The sequence below is a fragment of the Leiobunum rupestre genome, chromosome 4 (genome assembly GCF_980474605.1).
Source record: "Leiobunum rupestre chromosome 4, qqLeiRupe1.1.hap1, whole genome shotgun sequence".
NCBI classification, from domain to species: Eukaryota; Metazoa; Arthropoda; class Arachnida; order Opiliones; family Sclerosomatidae; genus Leiobunum; species Leiobunum rupestre.
The window spans coordinates 16,338,730-16,349,963 of NC_143387.1; the positions used below are offsets into that span (position 1 = coordinate 16,338,730).

Genomic DNA, 11,234 nt, shown 5'->3' on the forward strand with positions numbered 1-11,234 from the left:
AGGAGGATGCCGCTGTTTCGGTTACGCTGATGATATTGCTGTCATCATTACTAGGAAATTCCTGGTAACTGTGAAGGACGTAATGAGGAGGGCTCTAGCATCAGTTGAGAGCTGGTGCAGGGAGGTCAACCTCATGGTTAATCCTAATAAAATTGTCCTGGTTCTTTTTACTCGTAAAAGGATAAAAGGCATGTTTGAGAGTATTTCCTTATTTGGAAAGGACCTAGTGGAGAGCACAGAGGGGAAGTACCTCGGGGTCATCCTGGATAGCAAACTAAGATGGAAGCCACACCTTGACTATATAGTCAACAAGGGTAAAATGTTATTTTGGAGAACTAGAAGTGCAGTTAACAAGACCTGGGGCCGAAGCCCCAGAGCTGTGTACTGGCTGTACACTATGATCATCAGACCTATCCTGTCCTATACAGCTGTGGTCTGGGGGCCAAGAGTTACTTTAAGGACTGTGCAGTTTGATCTGCGCACTCTACAAAGGCTGGCTTGTGTCGGCATTACAGGAGCCATGAGAACAGCCCCAAACGCTTCTCTGGAAATTATCCTGAATATGCTTCCTCTCCCCCTTTTTATTGAGGAAGCTGCCATTTTAGGTGCCTATAGGCTTAACCAAAATGGCCGGTGGAAGGCTAATAATTGGGAGCATAGCCACACCAAGCTCTATCGGGATATTTCCAATCTGACAAAGGGTTCTGATATGATGGTTACTAAACTTCACTTTAGTAAACCTTATGAGGTCAACTTCCCTAGCCGTGCGGAGTGGAATAACTTTACCCTCGATACGATAGGAGAGATCGTCTGGTTCACGGATGGGTCTAAGGCCAACTATGGCACTGGTTCGGGGATGTACTGCCTTACTAATAATTTTGGCTTTTATGAAAGCCTAGGGATGCACACTAGTGTATTCCAGGCGGAAATTTATGCCATTTTCTCCTGTGACGCTTACTGTCTACATCAGGGGTATCATGGGAAGGTTATCCAGATTTATTCGGATAGCCAGGCCGCTCTTAGAGCTCTCAGCCAGTATAGTATTCTTTCTAAACTGGTTTTTAGCTGCTTAGATCTCCTCTGTGCTCTTGGGTTGCACAATAAAGTTCAACTTTGTTGGGTGCCTGATCATAAGGGGCATCTTGGGAGCGAAAGGGCCGACGCCTTGGCCAAGGAAGGTGCAAGGGCTGGGTTCATTGGGCCGGAACCTGCTCTCCCCATCTCCCGGGGACTTGTACGCGGCTTGATCTCCAAGTTTATGTCAGATCGTCAACTTAGACAATGGTCTGAGATTGAGGGTCAAAGGCAGGCCAAAGAGTTTACTCTTGGCCCTTCTAGGGCTAGTATTAGGATTTTTATTGGCCTACTTACAGGCCACTGCCATCTAAACAGACATTTAACTCTCAATGGGGTCAGTGATGACCCGATTTGTAGAGCTTGTCTAGCTGAGTAGGAAACTGCATCATATGTACTCTGAAGCTGCGATTACTATGCAGCCCAGAGGTTTGAGCATTTGGGTGTACACTGGTTGGAGACGTATGACGTCTCTTACATTGTGCCGGGGAGATTTGTATCGGCAATAGGACTTAAGTAAGACACCCAGTTTGGGGATGCACACAGTAGCGGCGCTAAGGTTTTTTCACAGGTGGGCTAATTATTTTGTGGCCCCTTAGAATTTTGTGGCCCTTACAACCATGGAGTGACCCCTTATAAATTTTCCAGGAAGCGAGAAGAGCAAGGTCGTTTTCTTGGTGCGGCTCTCGTCGCGTTTACTGGACCCCCTATGACCTTGTATCCGACCTGGAGGGTATTTCCCTAAATTCCCTTTCTTTTCTTTCTATTGTCCATTCAACTTTCTCCCAATTTCCGCTCCCTTCCTCCCGAATCTATCTTATTGAGTAAACAAATTGATTTTTTCCAGAAAAATTTTTCTTGGCAATAAAATAAATTTCTAGAGATAAAGAAAATTCATAAATTCAAATATGGGGCCTCTTAATTATAAATATGTGGTCCTTTTAATATAAATATGTGGCCCCTCTCAGAAATGCAGGGGGGCTAAAGCCCACTTCAGCCCACCCTTAGCGCCGCTACTGGATGCACAATGGACCTAGGTCAAAGTGCTTGGCTTGCCAGCCCACTCAACAATAATACACCAAAACCCAATTTTTCAACCATTGTAAAGCTGGGGTTAAAGCGTCAAATGAACTCCAAGTCTCCCAAGCTGCTCTTTTATTTTTTTTCACTAAAACTAGAAATGATATTGCATCCCGTGAGTGTGTACATTTTGCAAAAGGGTCTCTGATATAAAATTTAAACACCCAACACTAATTCAAGCATCACTAGAATACCAATATTTTAAAACACTTGTTAAAACTGTGTAAAAGTAGGACAATTTTTAATCTTATTTGGGTAAGTTTGCCATAATGTTATTCCATTTTCTTTCACACTCTTGCTATTTAAAGTTTTCTTAGAATTTTGCGCAATTCGATAAAAGTTATTTTGACTACAACGAGTGTTGTGATTATGCACCTCGTTTGTTTTTGAAAATAAGTCCATAATGTACATTGGCTGCTTCGATTTATGAACCTTAAACATGAATTGTAACAAAGTGAATGAATGCACTTTTTCCAGCAGCAACTATTCCAACGCCTCCAGCACCTCTTTTGATGGGGAGTACTTAGAGACCTTTTTAACTAGACGAGCTCCCGAATGATAACTGGTCTTCAATTTCTTTATTTCTGAGTTTGCAGAAAAAAAATAATTCCAAACGTTAGTATTGGAAGAATTAAGGCTTTGTACACTATGTTTAAAGTCGAACAGCTAAGAATCTGTTGTAGAGGATGTAAGAGGTATTGCTGAGTTTTCACCTTTGTTGTAAAATGTTTGTCATTTTCAAATATCCCACCGTTAATGGATTATATCAACAGCCAATCAGGGCCTAGAAAATATCATTTACATTATGTTATCAATAGTGACGTTTACTTAATAGTTTTTCCTATGATAATCACTTCTCTGTTGGCACTGCTCCCGTTCACAAGTGCCTTTGTCTAGTTGTAAATAATGTAGTTATTGTTTTAAGTTATTTATATTAAACCAGTTGTTTTATTTAAATATTTATTTATTGCCACTATCCTTATTATAAAAACCTTATTTGATATATAGTCAATGTGTTCCGTGAATGCTAACTTCTCGTCAATCCAAACACCAAGATACTTAAAGGATCGTACTCTTTCTATGGCCATCTTCGGTAGACTAGTTATGTCCGGGTGATTATGTTTCAGATCTGAAAGACTTCCCAGCTCTGAATGCAATTTAGAAGCGAAGGAAAACCATGCTTTTGGGCCCTGGGGATTTGGTCCCCTGCCAAGCTAGAGTTTCAGTAGAAATCACTATAGGAAATCGCTTTAGTTAGGGTGGGCAATAAACTGGCAAAAACCTGCGACATGTGGGAAAAAGTGGAGAAAACCCTTTTCAGGCTAAATTAATCATTGATATGTCTTATTAAGTTACTAATTTTGTCATTGCAAATAGGAGAGATTAAGAAAAGCCAATAAAAAGAGTGAACATTATTTTTTGTTAAATTTGCCACTAGATGTGATAAAAACCATGAAAATACGTTTTTCCACTCGGTTTGTAACAGGAAAACCACCCAGGTTTTTTCCACCCTAGCTTTAGTAATGTATTTTAAAACCTGCGCGCCCCTGTTTAAAGCGGGTCATACCGATATGTTTATGACAGACTGTGGCAGACTTTAAACGTTTGTCACAAATGTTACAAACCAGATAGAGAATGCCTCCAATCTTTTTAGACTTATTATGTAGCTCTTCATAAATAGACCAAGTTTCATGCTTTTATCATAAATTGCACAATTCAATATAAAAATGGTTTATATCCCCGAGATTAAATGGAGATTAGATTTAAATTATGGATTAATAAATAGGCTTGGTGGCGTGGAGGTTGGTAGTGTATGGTGATATTCACAAAATAACTAGTTTCACTCATTTTGTGGAGAAGGGGCCATGCAATTCTCAATATAAACTGTACATTCTTCTTATTTAATTACAAAAGTTTTATATCTTTTAGGGGTCAGTTTTGAAACCTCGAACTTCAAAAATGAGTGGAAGCTTTATGAGCAGGATCTTTAACAGAAATAACAATAGTGAGAATGCTATAAGTTCAAGTGTTTCCAATGACGCAGATAATTCTGAAGACCAAAGTGATAATTCTAAGGGCAATAAAGGTCCCCAAACATCAGTGACTGATGTTGAAGAATTTGTGCCTGATTTAGATTCAAATTTTGATTCGTTCTTAAACGATGCAAATGAATCAACATCAACTGCCAAAGTCATTGAAGAAACTGCAAGGTTTGTATAATTGACTATTGTCTAAGGTGTGATCAGTTTAAAAAATAAATCCGACATAGTAACTGGGAAACAAAGGGGCAATCAATGCTTTTGCTCCCCGAAATTTAGTTTCTTTTCAGAATTGAACACTTATGCAATTAACGTATTGTTGAAGTATATTTTTTTTATATTAAACTATCAATGATGCGAAGAAGTTTATATTGCTTTATTAAAGAGGTAATGAAAAGCTTATGTAACCTATATTTAATCATTTCCTACTCTCTAGCTGTTTTTCTCAAGTTCTCTGCCAGCGCAAGGATGGCCAAATGGGAAGAGATTTTGGCGCAATGCTACTTCTTCGTTTCATAGCTCTTGTGTTTTGATATTTTTGTAGGTTATTGAATTTTACCCATATTGTTTTATAAAAATTGTACTTTGAATTTATTTGGTTAGTGAATTTAGCGAAGAACTTTGGTTTTAGATTCTTCTGTTTTCATGCTGGGCCAATCTAGGCTCAAACATTGAGCGCCTAAATTTTCCTCTTTCATGTTCACAAATTTTGCAAAATTGAACCACATAAAAAAGGAGGTAAAACAAACCGAACAAATATAAAAAAAATTCATAAATTTAGCGACTAAGCTGAGAAATTCAAGGTACAATTCAATAACCTACAAGAGCTAGGCTTAGTGAGCTGCAGCAGCTTTTAGGATGGCTCCTGTCTGTTCCAGAATTTAATATAAAGCGCGCTCTTCCATTGAGTAGTAAAAACGCGAACAAGTAAAGAGACCAAGAAGTGGGGGAGAAAACTAAGCTTTAATGGGGAAAAATATGCGGTACTTCGGCCGATAGGCCTTCAAGGCGAAAAACTTTATAACGACTAACCGACAATTTGAAAATGTTTAAAAATATTATTAATAATAACGCGAGACGCGAGGCACGATACATAACGGTTTAAGCTGTTGTGGTGTGACTGTTTCTTTTCTATCAGCGAGTGTTGAATATGGGATTCAACGATATGGTTAATAGTATATATTCTGATTTCTCAAGTATTTATTTTATGTTCTATTTTAGGCAAAATTGAACTACAGCGGCCTCATGTAATTTTGCTTTTTTTCCGGCTGAGAATGTATTGCTTGACGCGTAGATTACGAAGTTATTTATTGGGCCGCAAATGATAACTTGTAATTGATTTTATAAAGTATGGAAAAATCACTTTGTGGCCCAAAACTGTGGTGTCGGCGAACACACGACGGAAATAAGTACAACAAAACACGTGAAAATGCCGAAAAATGAGAATTGTTTTAAAATTACATTAAAAAATTAAATACACATTTGCGACCAAAATAAAAAATACCCTCGGCATCTACGTGACAAGTTCTATCAGGCGCATTCAAAATTAATATAAAATTCAATGAGGCCGCTGTAGTTCACTTCCTGGCCTGGTTAGTTTCGTAGGCCGCTGTAGTGCTTAAGGCGGAGCAGCGGGGTACAAATACATAGACTTATGTAGTTAACTTCACCCCTATTGTATTATTGTTCATAAAATATTGAATAATAAATTCATGTACGGAAATTCATTGAATAATAAGTTGCGAGAAAAGAAATAATGTAGTAGAGGTGTAAGAAAACTCTTATTGATAGTGAGCCCAGATTAGCGACGCGCGAACATAGAACGCTAACAGATGGGCCGTGACTTCTTTCAACAAGTACTATACTAAGTTTCGTCCACTTTTGAACGCTGATACTGGACAAACTATAGGAGCTAGGGGATCAAGCTTATCATGTTTCATTTTGAAAAAAATCTTTCAAAAGCCAAATCCCATAGAAGTGCGTTGTCCTTTACAGCTTTTTGTATATAACACTGAATCTGAAAATGTTTTTACTATAGGCTACTACAATTTTGTACAATATATTTTATCTCCTAGTAAAGGTGAAAAGATTTGTTACATTAGTACTTTTAGTAAGTGTTTTCACTTTTAATTATTTCTCACCATATTTCATAATAGGGAAATTGGTGTAATCTAATTAACAAATAGCATATAGTTAAATTTATAGTACTTGCTACCTACTCACCAAGTCGATGTCTTGTTGATAGTCTAGAAGAACAAATATAATGCCAAGGGTTAATTAGTATTACCTAAACAAATTAGTATTTCGTCTTGTGTGGTCCTGTACCATACTACATTATAAAAATTATGGAACGTTTGAGGGAAACGATAAAGTTTTAGTTTTACTTTCGATTATGTAACGCCCACCCTGGTTGTTTTGTTGGGAGCGCGTATTGTTTTCCATTCTCATTTTATCGAATGTGTACCTAGAAAGGGGCGACATTGATCTTTCTTCGCAGTGCTCTTTGTATAAATTGTACAGTTGGCTCCAAGATTTTATATCAGTTTGAAGGTATTGTTTCGTGGATTTCTTTCTGCAATAATGTGAAGGCAGATAGGGCAAAGTATCAAAAAAGCTTGTCAGAGTACATAGCCGTTGTTCAAAGTTATTTCTTGATTTACTCTTTGGTGGTTTAAATTCTGGTATGTCAAGAATGTTGGACAGAATCCTCGTCACTAACTTTTTTTCGTTCCATATTTTCTTAGTGTTTGGAGTACTGTAATTACGGTAGTTCTCCAGCCAGTATCGAACTTCAGAATTTTTCAGTTCCAAAGTGAACGAAGAAACAGTTCTAGACAATTGGTATTTTTTTCTCCTTTATTTTCAGGTGATAAAAAAAGATTAATTTCTTTTTGAAATAACTTTAGTAGTTTTTTGGGGTGAAGTTAACTACAGCAACCTCATCTTGTTTTATAATTATATCAGGCGGAGACGATAGAGTTTGTCACGTAGATAGCATGGGTATTTGTTTTTTTTTGGCGCAAATTATTTTTTTGCCTACTCCCATTCTTCATATTTCGGTACTCTTTTTCTGTTCCTAAGCGAAGGCTCTCTGAAATGTTAACTTTCAGAGACTTCCGAAGGAGCAACTTCGTTAAGGAGGTTTACATTTTCGTTAGTGTCAGTGTTTTCTTCGTTTTTTAAATTGTCGTCATCACAGTAAATAAATTCAACATTTTCTCTATACGTGGAGAGGTCCACTTTCTCAGTGGATATGGAACTGACCAGTGTGACCATGTTGAACGTGAATCGGTCATTGTAGCTTGAACACGAAGGTTCTTTGCACTCGCTCATCATAATGATACCTAAAATAAATGATTTCAACAAGAAATGGTTCAAAACACTTTTTTTGATCATTTATTTACCCTAGAATACCACTGGATAATTATTTTCCAAAAATCAATAGTGGTTATCTCCAACAAAGTATTTAAGTAATAACACAATGTAATCTCAAATGAATTTTTAACTAATACTTGTCCCTTTTTTAAAAACAGTAATTTATAAATACTGAAGATGATAATGCGTGGTAATAATCTACGTAATGTTAAGTAATAATACAGTAGAATTCGTTATTTTAATAAAATTAATGCTTACCTGTTCCGAAAAATTAATGAAAGACAACCAAACTGAGGCTTGCTGCTTGCAACTGAAATTATGGAGATAGCCGGTATTTGCAGACGATTATAGATAGCCACGGTTCGCATTTTCGCGTTTTATGCGACATTTTGTTGTCAAAACCGCAAATCTGACTTCACGAGTAGATTCGGCGCCAAATTTGAAAATAGGGACTGTTATCTAATCAATTTGGTAAAAAAATTAGAAAGGCGGTGTTGCAGCTTAAGGGACGATATATATAAATTAATTAATGAAGATTATGAAGTAATAAAAAATAGAAAAGAAAAAGAACTTACTAATATAATTGTCAGTGTCAACTGCCAAATGAGTGATACGAGACTCTGGGTATCCAACTGTCCATATAATCCATTAATCTGTTTCCGTTAGGAGTAATCTAAAGACTGAACCATTGAGTTGAGAGTAATAAAGAGCCTTAGACTGGATTTTCTCCATAGGCTTTAAGCTTACCATTAGTGGGGTCTATATTCTTTGTTCCAAGTAACTTAAATTATGAATCACTATGGTCTATCTTATTTTTTGGTTCTTATATACAACCAAACTCATTAAAATAAAATCACTCTTCTCTCTTATAAAAATTAACACACATTAAGTATTGTTTATTATTCTAAGACTTATGGTAAACAACTGATTGATGTGTGAAAGGCTATTTAGCCTCCAATTTGAAGTTGCATAAGTCTGATAGAAGCTGAATCTTATACTTTTATTCAAAATACTGAATTTATTTTATATATTGATGTTCAGTGATGATGAAGAAGATGAAAGGAAAAATCCTTTAGTTGCTGGCTTCCAAGATGACCTTGATCCTGAAGATATTTTCCGATCTGAAAGGGGCTTTGGACGATTAGTTACAGGTGGTCCAAGTGCAATGGTGCTTCCCATTATGGAAGATTCTGAAGAAGAAGAATATGAAAAATTTCCTTCCATGGTAACAAAAGTAGAAGAGTTAGATGGTAAGAAGTACTTGAGCTCTTCCATAGATAAATTCTTTTTAATTATTTAAATTAATTTAGATTATACTGAAAGTGTAAAGAATCCTGTGGACTGTCTAGAATCTTCAATCTGTAATGTGAAGGTAGGCTTGACCTTTCAGTGTTTTTCCACATGTCGTCATCAATTTTGCAAAGTCTTGTGTTGCATTTTTGATTATTTTTTCTTCTGAAATGGGTAGAAAAATAGATTAATTATATACTTTTATTCATTATTTTACAACCATATTAATTTGACCAAATTTATTTTTCATTTATATATATTTCAAGTTTATAGAGTCCTCTCTAAAATACCCTAGACAGTTTTTAATTAAATTAAAGATTTAGATTACGGAGTGGAGCATCTGGAAAAAATAGTCATCAAATCAAATCAGTTTATTACCGTGATTTTTTGTGATACAATGTTGTAAAGGGCCAAGTCATCAGCGACTTATAGACCTTTTTTATATTATTTTTTTATTATCCTAAAAATTCGATATTAAATCTCAAATAGAACAATGTAGTAAATAACAAAACATTCCTTGACGTGTCAAAATTTTTCAACAGCGATAACCCTAACCTTTTGCTTGAAAAACTTAAGAGAATTATTATTATTGAGTGGGGTGGCAAGCCAAACACTTCGACCTGAGGTCCATTGTGCATCCCCAAACTGGGGGACTTAAATAAGTCATATCGCCGACATAAAGCTTAAAATCTGCCCGGCCGTGATATTAGAGACGTCATACGTCTCCAACCGATGCATACCCAAATGCTCAAACCTCTGGGCTGCATAGTAATCGCAGCTACAGAGTACATGTGAGGCAGTTTCCTCCTCAGCTAGACAAGCTCTGCAAATTGGGTCATCACTGACCCCAATGAGAGTTAAATGTCTGTTCAGATGGCAGTGGCCCGTAAGTAGGCCAATAACAATCCTAATGCTAGCCCTAGAGAGCGAGAGTAATTCTCTGGCTCTCTCCCTAGAAGGGCCAAGAGTAAACCCTTTGGCCTGTCTTTGACCCTCAATTTCAGACCATTGTCTGAGTTGACGATCTGACATAAACTTGGAGATCAAGCCTAGCACAAGTCCCCGGAGATGGGGAGAGCAGGTTCTGGTCCAATGAACCCAGCCCTCGCACCCTCCTTGGCCAAGGCGTCGGCCCTTTCGTTCCCAAGATGCCCCTTATGCCCAGGTACCCAACAAAGTTGAACTTTATTGTGCAACCCAAGAGTGCAGAGGAAATCTAAGAAGCTAAAAACCAGTTTAGAAAGAATACTATACTGGCTGAGAGCTCTAAGAGCAGCCTGGCTATCTGAATAAATCTGGATAACCTTCTTATGATACCCCTGATGTAAACAGTAAGCAACACAGGAGCAAATGGCCAAAATTTCAGCCTGGAATACACTAGTGTGTAGCCCTAGGCTTTCATAAAAGCCAAAATTATTAGTAAGGCAATACATCCCCGCACCAGTGCCATAGTGGGTCTTAGACCCATCAGTGAACCAGACGATCTCTCCTCTGGTACCGAGGGTCAAGTGACTCCACTCCGCACGGCTAGGGAAGTTGACCTCAAAAGGTTTACTAAAGTGGAGTTTAGTAACCATCAGATCAGAACCCATTGTTAAAATCGTGATTTTTTGTGATACAATGTTGTAAAGGGCCAAGTCATCAGCGACTTATAGACCTTTTTTATATAATTTTTTTAATTAACTATCTTAAAAAGTCGATATTAAATCTCAAATAGAACAATGTAGTAAATAACAAAACATTCCTTGACGTGAAACTTAAGAGAATAGGCATGGACCAAACTTCCTGTGCAACCGTTCATGCGTTGTAGGGGTTGTTTTCAAATATAGAATACTGGGTATAATTGATCGTACAGGTTTTATTCATGATTTACAATGTCAACTGGAGTGAGAGTAGAATCAAACTTCGCTTGGGTTGAGCGTCAATCCAGACTACCCAAAAAATTTTCCGGGCTGCTCCTTATATATGGGGTTAGTTCCCGTCAAAACCAGGTAAGCACATGGCGCCACCCTGCCATAGCCAAGGCACCCCATTACACCGATGTCTGCTATATTGTCTGTTATGTTTAGCATATGACATCAGTCTGCTATAGTGGCTGCATTGACTTTGCAGACGACATTTATAATAACCTATGCAAAGTACAGCAAAGTCCTTACATTATGGCCCATTAAAAGGCGACACTGTGGGCTGCCGGAACCCACGCTCGCACAGCTGAGGACTAGTGACTTATTTTACCACTGCAAACTACCCTCCACAGAAGGTTAAAGAATGCAGCCCACAGAGTATGTAACGCCCCAGGGGCTTGAGTGACCCAGAAAGCTGGGTGTGGAACTCCCCCAAGACTCCAGTTACCCAGTACGCCGAGTATGGAACACT

The 11,234-nt window shown here is 37.6% G+C and overlaps 1 protein-coding gene across 3 annotated transcripts in view; it reads left to right on the top strand.

Annotated features, from left to right (window-relative positions):
- Positions 1 to 11,234, top strand: part of LOC149946491 (uncharacterized) — a 66,510-nt gene that overhangs the window by 34,641 nt on the left and 20,635 nt on the right. For all 3 annotated transcript variants that reach the window (XM_090171864.1, XM_090171865.1, XM_090171863.1), the window contains exons 12-14: positions 4,084 to 4,364; positions 8,610 to 8,818; positions 8,879 to 8,940. In XM_090171864.1, coding sequence (XP_090027990.1) covers positions 4,084 to 4,364; positions 8,610 to 8,818; positions 8,879 to 8,940 — 552 coding nt within the window. The remainder of the gene's footprint in view (positions 1 to 4,083; positions 4,365 to 8,609; positions 8,819 to 8,878; positions 8,941 to 11,234) is intronic.